This window comes from Salarias fasciatus, chromosome 17, assembly GCF_902148845.1.
Source record: "Salarias fasciatus chromosome 17, fSalaFa1.1, whole genome shotgun sequence".
Taxonomy (NCBI): domain Eukaryota; kingdom Metazoa; phylum Chordata; class Actinopteri; order Blenniiformes; family Blenniidae; genus Salarias; species Salarias fasciatus.
The window spans coordinates 15,693,456-15,709,634 of record NC_043761.1 but is presented as its reverse complement, the minus strand read 5'-3'; the positions used below and the strand labels follow the sequence as shown (position 1 = coordinate 15,709,634).

The following is a 16,179-nucleotide window of genomic DNA, read 5'->3' as shown; positions in this document are numbered from 1 at the left end:
CATATTTCACAAATCAAACAATGTAAGTCATTACAAACATTTTATAAAATTGGTGTTTTGTATGGAACAGAGATCTTTAATTTGAAATATTTGATTGAGCTTACTTATGCTGTTTATGATGGTGGTGTTTCAGTTTTTTTTTCTATCAACCTGTTGAGGCACATTTTATGTGTACTTATCAGAACAATGAGAAAACTGGACGTGACATCAGGTGTGGATCTTATCACCTGATCCAGATTAATGCACTTTGGCTTGTGCCTTTATTTCTGGATAGCTGCAGGCTAATGTCATCGGGTTACAGGGAGTGGATTCTAAAGTGTTGCTTGCAAAAAAAACACCAGGTTGGAGGACATGTTCTTTTAAAATGTGAATGCTTAGTGTTTTTATTAGGTCCTCACAATGAAATGAACAAACTGAACAAATATTTAACACCTTTCAAAAGTGGCGTCATGAACATGTATGAGGCATAAGCTTCACTCTGGGTGGGGCTCACACTCTCTCAGAATGACACTGTGAAATCACTCTTTTTTTAGTGATTTTCAATGCCCTGAACTCTGAGACTGTAAACATGTCACATTTTGGTCTGCAGCAGAAGTATTTGAACAGCACTCTTTCTCTTCTTGGATGATGGATGTGAAGAGCAATTTGTCTCCACATAATACAGTAAAACTACAAACAGGACTCCACCTGACTGGACAAACAGTTTTAACATTCTTGAATGCAAATTGTGGGTATAAGGGAAACGTGTCATTAATAATAATAATAAGAATGGATTTTATTTATAACACACATTACATTTGTGGGCGAATCTCAATGTACACAATCAAGAAGACAATAAAAACATGTTCATTCTTCAAAGTGACCTGCTACCTATACACCTGTAAAACACACACACACACACACACACACACACACACACACACACACACACACACACACACACACACACATACATTAATTTAACCTGCCAACGCCTCAATCAGTGTTTGTCTACTTTTTCTTTTCACAGTTGCACTCATGCTACACAGTCATGTTACTGTAGCAGTATTAATGAGGTGCAGGTTTTCTCTGTCAGCTTGACTCTGGCTTCTTTGCTGCATATCCGAAGCAGGATGGTGTAAACATTTTATCAAACCTAAATCTGCTCAGTCCTAAAGAACTTGTTCTAAGGTAAGACATTTTTTCATGTTAGTTTCATGTTGTAGATTTCAAGACTCATATTTCTGTAATTGTGTTTAATTTCTCTTTTAGTTTTTTGCATGAGTTGTGGAGAAATTACATATTATATATAGACTTTTTAAACCATCACTTAGTTAAAAAAAGTCACTTTTAACTAATCTTTGAAAGAAAAAAAACAAGTAATTTTCTCTTACTCCAGAGACACAAAAGCATGCAATTGGTTTATATATGAAATCCTTCTTGGACCTCCAAAACAATCAAACAAAACATAATCTACGCTAAATTTTTTGACTATTGGATGGAAAAGTGTAAAAGTAGATTTTTGTGAATGTTACTGTGTTTGGCTCATTGGGTCCAGTCTTTGAGAACATTGCAGAATGTTGTTCGAGATTACCCAAAGCTCAAATAGCCCAAATAATTCAAATATTGGCATTACCTTGTAAGGAGTGCTTGTCTTGGTTGTCAGATGACTAGTAAGAGATATTCCAGGTTGTTGAAATTATAAAGTCTGCTACATTGCTTGTATTGTGAGTTTTTTTTTTTTTTTTTTTTTTTTGGGTTTGTTTTCATCTTCTTGTCCTGCACCAGCTGAAGTGGTCAGAGTACTCCACTGGACCCAGAGACCACCCGTCATGGAGGTCAGACCTTCTCAAAGACAAAAAGTCAGCATATTTTACTCCCAAAAGTACGGCTGCATCTTCCTGTTCTTGATTGTGGGTGTTCTGATCTTCATGCTGTTCTGCACGGACATCATAGAGGTGAGAATTTTCTTCAGTGCAAAAACAAGTAGGTGACCAAATATGAACTGTTGAATGTTTCATTAACCAGAATGCGATTTACTGGGTGGAGTGGAAGGGATATTTTCCAATACCCCCTTCAGCAACAATTAAAAACATTTGTCTGCCCGATAATGTCTCCCCATTCTCTTGTATTATATTGTATATATACTATTGTAATAGTGTCAAATTGCACAGTGATCAGCCTACTACCCTCATGAAACAAAAATCTAGCACATCAGAAAATATCATGCAAGACAGTGTATTCAGCAATGCATTCCCATGTATGAGATTTAATAATTATATTTTCTAACATATTGCAAGATACTGAAAACGGCAATTATTTGTATATCCATCAATCAATCCATGGATTCGCCGGGGCCTCCTCTCTGTGAGACATGCACGGAACATCTCCCCCAGGGAGGCATCTACACAGATTCCCAAGCCACTTCAACTCCCTCCTCTCTGTGTGGAGGAGTAGCAGCTCCACACCGAGCTCCTCCCTGGTGACTGAGCTCCTCATCCAGGTCCCGGTTCAATGAAGCCAACACAACAACATATTTTACAAAAAGCAGAGATGAAATTCTGCAGTCCCCAAACCGGTCCCTGCCACTCTGTACCTACATATTGTGTCCATCAATATTATAAACAGAATTGCTGATAAAGGGCAGCCCTGCTGGAGCCCAACATGCACAAGGAACAAGTTCGCTTCCTGCTGGCAATGTGGACCAGACTACTACTTTGATCATACAGGGACCAGATGAACCTTAGGAAGGGGCCCTGGACTCCGTACTTCTGATGCACCCCCTATAAGGTACGACAACAGACATGGTGGAATGCTCCTCTCCAGTACCCTGGAATCAACTTTCCTCAGGAGGCTGAAGAGTGTGATCCCCCTATAGTTGGAGCAAACCCTCTGGTCCTACTTTTTGAAAAAGGGAACCATCATCCCCATCTGCTGGTCCAGAGGTACTACCCCCGACTGCCACGCAATGTTGCAACTGAAACAATCCCGACACATCCAGAGACTAAGTACCCATCCACACGAAGATGAATCCAGGCCAAAACTCAAAAATATTTGATCAATTTACCCTGTCATCCACACAAATTCAGCATTCCGTGGACCTGAAACCAAACATTTTTGAAACCAGGTCCCAGGGTGAACAGATCTGAAAACTGTTGAATCCATGGCTCCGTAATTACTCCTATTTTGGAACGTTTCCTGATACGCTTGTGTCATCGCGCTATGTCGTAACAAATGCGCATGCACAGAACACTGTAAACAACAATAACAATGGCGCTGTGCAGTGTAACAGACGTCCTGCTGAAGACTGCAAGCCTTTTGCGGCTTTTACAGCAAAATATTGCACTCCTTCAGTACCACCGGATACAACAAATCAACATGGAGAACACAATGCTTCATGTAATGTTGGATCGACCACGAAAAAGATAACGAAGGGCTACTAGGCAGAGGTGTTGGGTCAGACCTGGAAGAACCAGCAGCTAGGGCATGCGCTATGATATTGACATGTATTTCCAGCGGTTGTCAATGAAACACCACCTAATGGCCTGGCATGTTTTTGCCTGACTCACAGCCCTGCCTGTTTCCATTCTCAAAGTCCTTATTCTCCTGGGACTTGGTAGTTTAATAGTTGAGAGTAAACTGGTACAGCAGACCAACTTGGTAGTCTGTTCCTACGAATGTTCATGTACTCAGCATGACAAAAACAAGCCACAGCAACTACAAGTGGCCCAACATGAAAACGTCATTAATTAAAGTTTTTCTGTCATGTCAGTGTAAATGGACATCTTTTTCAAAGTGTTACCACATGAATGCGAAATTTTGCTGAAATGGAAAAGCAAAAACAAAGCGTATTCACCTCAAACATTGAGATATCCCTTTACTTGAGTTTTCTCTCTTAACACAGTTGTGAAGACACTCTTTGATGGTACGAGGGGGTACCGGAAAGAAACCTGACTTTGTTTATAAAATTAAAACAAGAATGATTTCACAGTTTTGGTTGTTCAATCTCGCTACAGCATGTTCTTGTGCAGATCTCTGCAAAGTATCGTCTCACAAAGTTACACAGGGAAAGCACACACAGCACTGACGTCAACACAGCAGGACCCCTTCTTCGGAAAAGCACAAAATGGCAGAACACATCACTAAATGCGATCAGCGCGCAAGCATCAGATTTTGTTTTTTGCGTGGAAAAACTGCCTCAGAAACACTCACCATGGTCCAGGAGGCGTATAAAGATGGTGCCCTAGGGAGAACGCAGGTGTACGAGTGGTATGGGTGCTTTAAAAGGGGCGAAATGTCCATTGAAGACCAGCCCCGCTCCAGACGACCCGCATCCTCACGCACGCAGGAAAAGATCCGCGAGGTGGAAGCCGTGGTCTTGGCTGACAGGCAAAGGACGATCGGGGAGGTGTCCACCTTGACGGGGGTTCCGTGGAGTTCCTGTCAGGAGATCCTGTCCCAGGATTTGGGCTTGCGGCGGGTCGCAGCGAAGATGGTTCCGCACGTCCTCACTGCGGAGCAGAAGGCGGCCCACGTGGATGTGTGCCGGGAAATCCTCCAGCACTTTGAAGAGGGCAAAGTCATCATGGCGGATGAGACCTGGTGTCATGCCTACGATCCCGAAACGAAGCAGCAGTCGAGCCAGTGGCAACACCCGGACTCCCCTCGGCCGAAAAAAGCACGCCAGTCAGCGGTAAATGCCATGTGGTAAATGCCATGCTGATCTGCTTTTTCAACGCAAAAAAGGGTAGTACACAGCGAGTTTGTGCCACCGGGCAGTCTGTGAACTAGGACCACTACATCCAAGTCCTGAGGCGGCGCCGAGAAGCAGTGAGGCAGAAGCATCCGGAGCTTTGGCGGGATGGCGAGTGGTGGCTGCACCACGATAACGCGCCGGCGCACCGGGCCCTGCGCGTAATGCAGTTCCTGGCAAAAAACGGGATGACCCTGCTGCCTCATCCGCCCAATTCGCTGGACTAAGCACTGTGTGATTTTTTGTCTTTTCCCAAGAATGAAGAAAGAGCTGAAGGGGTGGAGATTTGCGGACGTTGGGGAGGTTAAAAAAAAAATCGAAAGACGCTCTGCATGGCATCCTTACACACGAGTTTTCAAACGCTTTTGAAAGCTGGAAAACACAGATGCAACGGTGTATTCAAACCAGCGGGGATTACTTTGAAGGCGACAGCTTTGAATAATTGTTAAAATAAAACAAACGAAACGTTATGACCAGTGTCTGGTTTTTTTTTTCGGTTCTCCCTCGTATTTCTTACATTTCTCTGTCTGAGCCCTATGTGCTTTAAAAGAAAAAAAAATGTACAAAATGCATCACAACATAACAAAAATATTTAGCATGTCTTCTTGTGTTTTTCTTTGAAGGTTCGTCATTTGTGGCACACACAATTAGTAACTTTCTACCAGTTCCAGAATAAATCCAAGCCCATTGCCAACATCTCAAGAAGTGTCACCAGCCACCACAGCTTGTGCAGCTTTCGACCGATTTCCCCTGAAGAGGCTCTTGAGGAAGAATTCATACTTAAGTCCATTGCTTGGCCTAAATATCCATCAATTAAACATTTTTCTTCCTTGCCAAATACCAGCCATCCAGCCTGTGGCAGTTTCACCATTCTCCCAAGAAGAGGAGGAGGAAGCTGGCGCATTGGGGATCAGCTTGAAGTCTTGATCCAAATACAAGACTGCCACTGCTGTCCCAAGAATTATGGGGGGGACGTTTTACTGGCGAGTCTTCACAATCGTGATCTTGAGGCTGGTGTGGCAGGAAAAGTGGTGGATCACCTCAATGGAACCTACTCTGCTGTGTTCACCCTACTCTGGAATGGAAGTGCAAAGATTGAGGTAACTCTGATGGGATGTAGATGTTGTTTTCTCTTATTAACATAGTAGCCACACTTACACCAAGGCTGGTCAGCAAATAAAGTTAAGCAACAAAATGAGATGTTAGACCGTTCAAAATCTTATAGAATTTGTAGATATTTTGAGGACATTTTTGTGTGTTTTTTTAAACTGCTTCATTCAATTTGACAAACTTTCAAGATGACTTAAATGGATTAAAAAATCCATTGTGTTTTGCTATAACATATTAATAACTGATAACTTGTATAAAAATAATTACAACTCAGTTACTTTAAGTGAAGTTTCCAAGAACTTTTTACTTTTGTCATTCATGAAATTAGATGTAACGCTGCTCTCTCTCTATGTCCAGCACCTTGGGTGAGCTGTGAACTTTAGCAGGTTTTTTTTCCCTGTGCTCTTGAGATAAATTCGTGGCCTTAAAGCTACACTACCTGATTCTCTGGATTTGAACTGTAAACCACGTCCCCTTCTTCGCGCCACTCTCACACAGTCCCTCCCTCTCCCTCTCTGGCACCTCCTCCGTGTGCGTGCATGAGATTGATGACATTCAGCGAATCAACTTACAGTCCAAACCCCCCCCCCCCCCCCCCCCCCCCCCCACACACACACACACACACACACACACACACGGTGCTCATTTCATGCACAAGAAATACGCAAACTCAGGGAGCTTTCCCGTTGCTCCAGACAGTTTATCTAACCCTTACAGAAAATGCGGCACATACATTGTCAGTCTGTTTTTATTTAGTATCAAAGTTTATTTGATACTTAGCTTTGCCTGTGCTAAGCCCGCCCCTACTCACCTCGAAATTTGATTGGCGGATCAGGACCCGGAGCGTGCTAAGAGAAGGCGACTTTGTCTTCCGGGTTTTGCCAGGGTAAAATGCTTATTTATAAGGCTGAGAGAACTCACCGATGACAGTGCTTGAACGAAATGACTACTATTACATCACACTGTATGACAGTAAAGCTAAATTTACTCTAAAACAAGAAAAAAAAATTGAGTAGCACAGCTTTAAGACAGGGGTGGCACACATAAAACCCATCAGCCAAAATCAGTCATAAAAGCCTCCAATCCAACCCAACAACCGACTAAGCAAATTGTTAAAATTTGGAGAAAACACACTTAAAAAATGCTAATTTCTTAAGAGTAATGGACACAAAACAACACCGAGACACTGAGAACATTGTGGAGAAACTAGCAGAAACCTCAGAGACAGGGTGTTTGTGCAAACATGCACAATTGCAATAGTTTTTGACATTTCACTGTATTTGTCACATTAGCTGCATGAGGACTTAAAGGCAGGCATCCAGGGTTGAATTAAACCTCATTTAACAAAAGCGGATTTACACAGAAACAGAGCTCACGCAGGTGAGAGCACTGACACATTCACTACTGCATACACAGACAATGCACATGAAGAAAGCAGGGCTTAAACAGGGAGACACACAGGTGGAACACATGAGGCTGATGGATCAAAAGGGGAAAGAAAATTGGAGGACAGAGACAGGGGAAGGACACACTGAACAGCAAGCATGGGCTGGAACACAGGGAGGAGCAGAGAGAGACTTGGAGTCAAAGAACACATGGGGAACAGGCAAGAGTCAGGGACACGGGAAACTTGTGGACCAGACTGATGGGACCGGGGAACTCAGAAAAATATGATTAGTTAGTTTTAATTGAAACGAACATTAGAAAGTAACATAAAATAGATGGAGATTCTCTAAAAATTTTTCCTTCATAAGATATAATTAATATTTGGTTTCATACAGACTACAAAATGGTCTTTCAACTGAGTGAAATAACGCAAAGGTCTGCATATAGCTGTTAACAGTTCTGAATATTTCATATTTCACTTTTCACAGGATTTTGAATATTTCGCTGTCATGCAGTTTAACTCATGGCGAAAAATTTTACCCATCAGGTGACACTGGTTCACTCCAGTGAGGCAGTTGAAGTGCTGAGCAGGCAGACCAGCGAACACCCCGATCGGATATACTTCAAGAGCCTCTTCCGCTCGGGTTCGAAGAATCTCTTCGCCAACTGCAACGTCTGCCTGCGGTCGAGCCAGGCACTGCAGTGCAACTACACCGATGTCCGTACGGGCGAGCCATGGTTTTGCTACAAGCCAGAGAACCTCAGCTGTGATGCCAGGATCAGTCACTCCATGGGAGGATTTAAAAGAAAACTCAGGCCGAACGAAGTGAATCTCTTTGTAAGGTGAGTAATAGCCCCTTCCCACTGAACCTAGCAAACAATCGGCAATTGACTTCTGTCCCACTGCCTGCACACCCGGTTCGAATCGCTTGCAGGCGAGCTGCGTGGTTGCGTTTTCCTGCGCTGATGATGTCCCATGTTGATGACATCATCAGCACGATGGAGCACAGCGAGGTAATGTCGAGGAGCACAGTCCCCATTACCTGTCGGCGAATCTCCTCTTCCCCACGGATCAAGAGAAACTCTCTGATTTCGCTATCTTGCCAATGCTGGGTTATCTTGATGAAGGACATCTCACGCTGTATCCAAAAACAAGCGTGCTAACCTAGGCATGCTACGTCGACATCATCACGTAAATTACCTCATCAACCCGGGTCTGCCTTTCCCACTGAAGCTGATCGGAGGCGAGCCGTTTAAACCTTATCGCACTGCCATGAGGAGCTGATTATTGGTGGGTTTAGATGGGTTTTTTGGCCAGTGGGAAAGAGGTATAATATTGTTGTATTGGCAAAGAGTCAAAAACCAGGCAGTCAAAGAACACAAGGAGAAAACACAAGGAATTGCAGGATGACTGCGTGCATGAACTGAATAGATCATCTGGCACAGGTGGACAAGGAAGTTACACATTTATGCATACTCAGGGAGGAGGAGCTGACAGGAGATTGGGATAATGGAAAGGCTGAGGGAGTGAAGTGAGGTGAAAGAGCGTGAAAGAGAGACAAGCACACAGGAGGGAAGAAAGACATACAGAACACAGGGATGACAGAGAGGAGCAGAGAGTCCTGGCAAGTCGTTTGTTGATAGAGGTAAATAGGAGTAAATAGACATACACTGCAGGTTCTATCTCCCTGCTGTTGAACTGGCTCACATGAATGCGTCAGATGATTGGATAGTCTAACTTTGTCATTAGGTGTGGCTCCCTTTTTGTTAAAGCTAGGGTTGGCGATTTGAAAGAGATACATTTTTTTAAATACTGGTTAAAATGATCTTTATGACCCGATGGGAAGCAATTCATAGCGTGTTCTTAAAGTAGTTTGGAAAATATCCGCTATCTACAGCAGGAGTAAAACGGGAAAAACAGCAACCAATTGTCTTGACGGGACACCTTTTTTTAAACCAATCAAATCCCTTCACCGTTCGACCTGCCCCCTGCGCGTACATGTATGCGTGCACTGACCCTGGTTCAGTGCACGCGTAGAAGGACGGAGCGTCGTTGCAGAATGGCGGAGAAGAATGTTTGGGGCTTTACTTACCGGTGAGTGCGCCATAACTTGTCGTAGTGCAAATAAAGAAAAACGAAGAAACGAAGCGCCGAGGACAGGTTACGCCAGGGACGCACTGGACGCGGAAGTGCCGCGCGCATCGCGCGCACGAAACGTCTCCGCGTCTCCGCTCCCAACGGAGCTCCTCCAATGGGGTGGGAGCTGGGCGGAGCCTTGGGAGATGCTACATTCGTGCTACATGCTAGTTTTCCAAGATCGCCAACCCTAGCTTTAATGCCCAAACTAAAAAAGCAAACAAAAAATGCTGCAACTGCACATGCACAGCACATCTGTAGTAAATAATTGTTCTGCACATGGCGTTGTTAATATTGTTATTGTGGCATCCATAGTGTCATGAATCCCAGTCCATATTCTCCTGGATTTGATAGTTTTTTTGGTAACACTTTACTTCAAGCACCCCTGCATAACACATTATAAGTACATTATAGCATTGTATAACTAGAATTTGCCAGCCAGAGAGCGCAGACCTCCGCCACAGTTCAAATCAGTCACCAACAACAATAAAAGATTCCTGGATCCAGACAGTGATCCGGATCATCACCAAAATTGAATGGATTCTAAGTTAGCCCAAGGCCCACCTTTCCACAAAGTTTCATTGCAATTCGTCCATAACTTTTTCCATAATGTTGCTCACAAACCAACCAACCAACCAACAAACTGCAGTGATTACATAACCTCCTTGGTGGAGGTAACTTCCGCTTTGTCATGCTGTCAATCAGTGTGTGCGCGCAGCCAGAGGGACTTTACGCTTACCTCAGATATATTCATTGTCTGCTAAACATCCACTGTAAACAGCTAAACATGTAAGATGCTGTAGGACTCGGAGGCACTCATTTTGACCCCAAAGGTAATGCGCAAGGACAATTAAAGGGGCATGGCTTGGTAGCTCACAAAAGCAGAGGGAGGGTGGAACCTTGAGACGTTGGATTAAAAAAACCTCTCTCTTTCAAAACTCAGGGGAGCCATCTTCTCCTTGTGATGTCAATATGGTAAAACTGACCGTTTTCTCAGGTACGGGAGGGGCTGCCTCTTTGAGCAGCAGAAAAACGAAGAAAGCTCAAACACACAGGCAAGAAGGGAAAAAAATGCTTTGGGGGTGTTTTTGATGAGTACATAAGTATACAACAAGGTTAAAACATACAAAAAGTGAATTTTGCATGATACAGCCCCTTTAAGACATTCACTGAGGAGTGGTTGTGGTGGTAGTTCATTGTAGCCAGTGGCAGTAGAAGCTGGTAGCTGGATTCTACGCTGCTGCTGGGGAAACCTTGCTCCTTTAAAATCCTACAATGCACTTTTTTGGCACTTTTTGCAATTTTTTTCTTTGCACAAGAAAATAAAAAGAAGTGGACCACTCATCTCCTCATGGCTTGCTGTTTTCCGTTGCTTGCGCTACACTACTTACAATCATGACAGCTTGATACCCCGACTGCATCATCTGGTTGGCATCAGTGGGTGGACTCCATACCCCCGAAGCACCGCCCACAAGGTGCCGCAAGGGACCCGGTCGAACGCCTTCTCCAAGTCTACAAAACACACGTGGACTGGTTGAAAAAACTCCCTCGGACCCTCTATTAGCTGATGGAGGTTATAGTATTGGGCCAGTGTTTCCAGAACGAAAACTACATTGTTTCTCCTGGATCTGAGGTTCGACTATCGAGCAAATCCTCCGCTCCAGTACCCTGGAATAGACTTTCCTAGGGAGGCTGAGGAGTGAAATCCTTCTACAGTTAGAACACATGTTCTGGTCCCCCTTTTTAAAAAGGGGAACCACCACCCCAGTCTTCCAGTCCAGAGGAACCCTCCTTGACTGCCACGAGATGTTGCAGAGAAGTGTCAACCAAGACAGTCCCTGCAAATCCAGAGGTCCTAAAGATAATCTCATGTACTCCCGCACCTTGCCACCAAGGAATTTATTCAACTTGGTCACCTGTCCATATGAATGTCTGTGTACTCACTAGTGGTGGGTGGATCGATCCAAATATTGATAGTATCGATAGCAAGGTTAGTATTGGTATCGGATCGATACCAGCACGATGAGATTGGTATTTTTTTCCTGCTCTGGCACGCCCCTCCCCTCCTCCCTCTGCTCTTCAGCAGTGAGGGAGAGGGAGAGAGAGAGAGAGTGACAGCGAGTGAGGAAAAGCGAGGTGGACAGATAAAGAAGCGCTGAGTGGACTTATTTGACAGCTTCAGACCAAGACACTGCATCGTGTCATGTGTGCAGGAAGGTAATTCGCTGCTGTGGTAACACCACCAATAGTATAAGCAGTATAATCTGTCATGTTTGGAATTGATCATGCCTTAATGACAAACCTCTGATTGCTTGAAAATGCTACATGCCAAAGAACTAAAATCTCATTCAGAAACTTGCTCAAAAGCCGGTGGTGAAGAATTATTATGAACGTATGGTAAAAATGAAGGTACAGTATGTATTCGCACAAAGTAACTGGCAATATTGGATGGAAAAAAAAATGGTGCCATTTAGCAACATGAATCGCAGATGAGTAAAGCTTCCCTCCTCAACTATTCATCAGTGTGGCTCTCCACTAAATTAAATTCTACTTTTTTAACTCATCATTTTGAGAATATTCTCTTTCTTTTCATCTTTCTCATATTTTAGCTTCCAAAGTGCTATTCTTTTGAAATTTTGTCCTCATATTATTGTTAGCAGCTAATATGTGTGTTTTCCTTCAGTGGCGTCAACATGAAAGTCCCCATTCAGACTTCTGGACCATCTGATGTCTTCGTGCAAGGTCATCTAGACTTTGGTCCAACAATTTGATAAAAGAACTACAATGCAGAATATGGATTCTTTTAGTGTAATGTGTTTTTCTATTGTGAATTTTTTATAGATGAACTCAATTCAACGATGAGCAGTGGGAGGTGGAGACCTTCTGGTTTTTACTACAAAGGTGTGTGGAGATCACTCAGTGGAACTGCAGTTCGGGAGTTCGACGCCAAGCAGATGACTCAGTGTCTTAAAGGCAAGCAGGTCCACATGTATGGAGACTCCACCATCCGGCAGTGGTTTGAGTATCTGAATCAAGGGCTGCCAGGTGAGTTACACAACAAGTAGTTTTCTAGTTGAGTCCTGAGTTGTTGTTGTTTCTTGTTTTTGTAATGAAACTGCACACAGAGAACAATATGCTATCAACACTACAATTGGAAGACATATCCATTTGGACAGACAATCAAGTTGGATTACTATTTCTGGTGACTCTCAACGATAAACCTCCCAAGTCCTAGAATTGAGTCATGACACTCTGGAAGCTGCCACTGTTGTTATCGTTCAACGACTCACACTTGTAGAAGAACTATTTGTGACAGTCATGGTGCACATGTGCAGTAGTAGCATTTGAAAAGTTCCAGAAATCGTTCTCAGAAAATTGTGTTTTCAGTGGTTATGGGGCCTCTGTGGTATCATTTTGACTCCTGTTTAACCATTTGTCTTTGTGTTTACCTCAGGTATCAGACAGTTTAACCTACACACTTCAAAGCAGTCTGGACCCTTCTTGGCCTTGGACTACACCAACAACATCATTGTGACATTTCGCTGCCATGGCCCTCCGATCCGTTTTGGAAACGTTCCGATTGGTGAGCTACGTTACATAGCCAACGAGCTGGATAGCGTTATCGGAGGCAGCAACACCATCATAGTTCTTGGCATATGGTCACACTTCAGCACTTTTCCCATGGAGGTCTACATCCGACGGTTGATGAGCATCCGAAGGGCGGTCGTACAGCTGCTAGCCAGAGCTCCGGAGACTCTGGTCATTGTCCGAACTGCCAACCTCAAAGCTCTGACACTCTATGAGACGCTGACCAACAGTGATTGGTACTCAATGCAGCGTGATAAGGCGCTCCGAGCCGTGTTTAAAGGTACAGGCGTTCATCTAGTGGACGCCTGGGAGATGACTCTCGCTCACAACCTGCCACACAACCTCCACCCAGATCGTCCCATCATTAAAAACATGATCAATGTGCTTTTATCATACGTCTGTCCAGCAAAAGGCCGTTAAATGCAGACATGGTTATTATTATGAACCACAAGTCTTGAGTGAAGAGGAGAAGGTGGGATGGTACAAAAACTGTGATTTTGATTTTTCAAAATCAAACAAGGTGTGCTTGTTAATGCTGAAAAATGGGACAAAAAATACAAGACTCAGTGCAGCTAAAGTGAATACGCTTCTCATTGTTTACACAGAACACAATCACTTAGGTCATGCTGAGTATAAATCATCATTATTGCAGACACGAAAGGTTTGGAATTTAGATAGATAGACTAAATGTAAACAATGACATTCTCTTTAAGGTTTAGAAGCTTTATTGTCACAGCAAGAATGTTGTGGGCTCAAATCTGAATCAGATCCGTCTGTGTAGAGTTTGCATGATCTCCCTGTGCATTTGTGGGATTCCTCCAAGTCCTCCAAATATATGTTTGTGTGTGTGTGTGTGTGTGTGTGTGTGTGTGTGTGTGTGTGTGTGTGTGTGTGTGTGTGTGAGTGATTGGACAGGTATGTAGGTGTGGAGAGAGTGTGGTGCTCAGTTACGTGGGGACTGTTTGTTTGGCCTCGATTGCGGCATGGTGCGGTTACTTCCCCTCAATTTTAATTGCAAACAACACATACCTCTTCACTACTTATGAGCGGGGGAGGAAAAGGCAATGTGGTCTTGCTACACCCCTGTATATCTATGATTTTACGGCCAGCGCCCACATACTGCGAAACGGCTGCACTGCGCAGGTCGGAGCCCTCACGCAGTACTTCGGTACCCATAGAAGTCAATGAAGTCGCAGGCAGAGCGCGCCCACAGCCCGCGCGAGGCCTGCGTAGAGCGTACGCCTGCCGTCATCCTGCGGACAGCTCTTCACACAACTTCGGTCCAGGTCTATTTTTTCCGGAGGTGCAGCGGAGCCGGAGTTAATTTCCCATAATGTCAAAGCACCAACAAGAAAACAAAAGAGTGCAACATCCGTTTTATCAAAACAAATTACTGACAAAAAGTAGACTTATTGCTATTCTGAGGCATATTATATATATATATAAGATGTCACACATATTTTTACATGTAAATTATACGCATATACGCTTTTATGCATGAGTGTTTTATTTTGAAACCTGAACATGCTCTGACTTCACACAAAACAAAGGAGTAGTGGAAGTTTTTAAACTCCTGAGAGAACAAGCATCATGGTTGACGAAGAAAAACTGATCCTGGAGGTACAAGACTACAAAATCCTCTCATGCCACTCATCCATTTTATAAAGATACAAGGAGAAAGGAGAACGCTTGGGCAAAAATAGCTCAAGTTATTGGCGTGAGTGATAAGTAAATTGTAACAATATAAAGTGCATGTTCAAACACATTTACATGGAGATCGTCATTAAACAAAAATAACTCCTCAGCTACATTTTACATTTTTAAATTAAGATATATGCACCAATAGATGCAGAAAAAGGATGCAGTTGAGCGCACGTCTGGTCAAAAGGTGGCGTGCTGTGAGGTGCAGCATCAGGTGGGCTCACTATTACGGCTGCGGAACGACCGTGAGCTTCGCAGCCGTTCCGGACTGCAGACCTGCGTAGTATGTGGGCACTCGGCATTAGGATATATACAGCTGGAACGCTGGCCTGGGGTGGGTTAACCGCCCGTGGGGGCCAGTTCTCCTGGGTATGGCCATGACTGAGTGGGTGGGGTTGGTTCTTGGTCCCTACTAAAGAAAAGATGTTTTACTGACGCAATTATTTGACATCCAGAAGATGTCCTCAAAGGAGCCAGAACAAACCCCCTTCACAAAGACAAGTTCCAAAGATGTATTTACAACGTCGTTTATGCATGTCCAATTTCTTCAGGATGTAAAATAGTAAAAAGAAAGCATCTTTTCTTTAATTTCAATACAACATTCCGACGAGACAGTGTTGTGGCCCATGGCTCTGATGTTTGACTCCACTGTTAAATAACAAGCAGTCCACTACTGAGCACTCTCAGAGGTTTGAAGAGAGAAAACACTCAACTGGAGGAAGTCCCTCTGGCTCCAGGGAAACATCCCAGATCTGTCAGAGAATAACTCAGCTCCCTCTGAAACCCTTAATACCGCTCCACATTTGCAAGCAAAGAAAAGCTGAGAACCAGCTGAGCGAGGACCGTTCTGCCTCACATTAATAAAGCAGTGTGTCAGCTTCTGTGTGTTTGGACTTAAATCATCTGGGGTCGTACCTAATGTTTCCTCAGCTTCAAACCTCTGTGTTCTGCTAAATGAAGAATAACAACAGTGGCTCGCCAGAAATAAGAAGAATGAGTTTAAAGCAGTTCTTGAGGAATTGTATTATAATCGTCTTTAATTATATTGTTATTATATTTTATGTCTCTCTGGTTCTCATGTTGGATTTTGACAATGCTGGTTAATTCTCCTTGTAAAAACCAATAATGTAGTTATATTGATTCCAACAAGCATTTTTCATGCAGACAGCTGAAGATAAAACACACATTGAAATGCTAGTTATATGAAGTTGTGCTGTCAGTTTTAATCACATGAATGGTGATTCATTAATGGAGGGCTGTCAGCGATAAATGTTTCAATATTGCGATTAATCACAGAATTAGGGTTGGGGTTAGCAGTTGGCTCAAAGAAAAGAAACAGGAAGTCATTTTACGAGGACATTGTGTCATTGTGGATAGAAGAATTATGAGGATTAGATTTTTCATTTGATATATGGTGGAGAGATTTAAATTTAAATGGGTGCCCAAAGAGATTAAGTCTTTGGGTATGAAACTCAGTCAACTTTTGCATATAAATGTAACTCCTATCCCGGTAAAAATTTAAATT

At 43.4% G+C, this 16,179-nt stretch overlaps 1 protein-coding gene across 1 annotated transcript; it reads left to right on the top strand.

The window, feature by feature from the left end:
- Window positions 1-4,471: 4,471 nt before the first annotated feature.
- On the top strand, window positions 4,472-13,373 carry LOC115404676 (NXPE family member 3-like). Its single transcript, XM_030114079.1, has 6 exons — window positions 4,472-4,672; window positions 5,356-5,832; window positions 7,776-8,071; window positions 12,049-12,107; window positions 12,207-12,410; window positions 12,820-13,373. Exons 1-6 carry the CDS (start codon window positions 4,472-4,474, stop codon window positions 13,371-13,373), a joined length of 1,791 nt encoding a protein of 596 aa, XP_029969939.1.
- The last annotated feature ends 2,806 nt before the right edge of the window (window positions 13,374-16,179 follow it).

Coding starts and splice junctions, on each gene's coding strand:
- LOC115404676 (XM_030114079.1), top strand. CDS start 4,472: ATGGTTCCGCACGTCCTCACTGCGGAGCAGAAGGCGGCCCACGTGGAT. Junction 4,673..5,355: donor AAAAAGCACGCCAGTCAGCG/GTAAATGCCATG, acceptor TTTTCTTTGAAG/GTTCGTCATTTGTGGCACAC. Junction 8,072..12,048: donor GAAGTGAATCTCTTTGTAAG/GTGAGTAATAGC, acceptor GTTTTCCTTCAG/TGGCGTCAACATGAAAGTCC.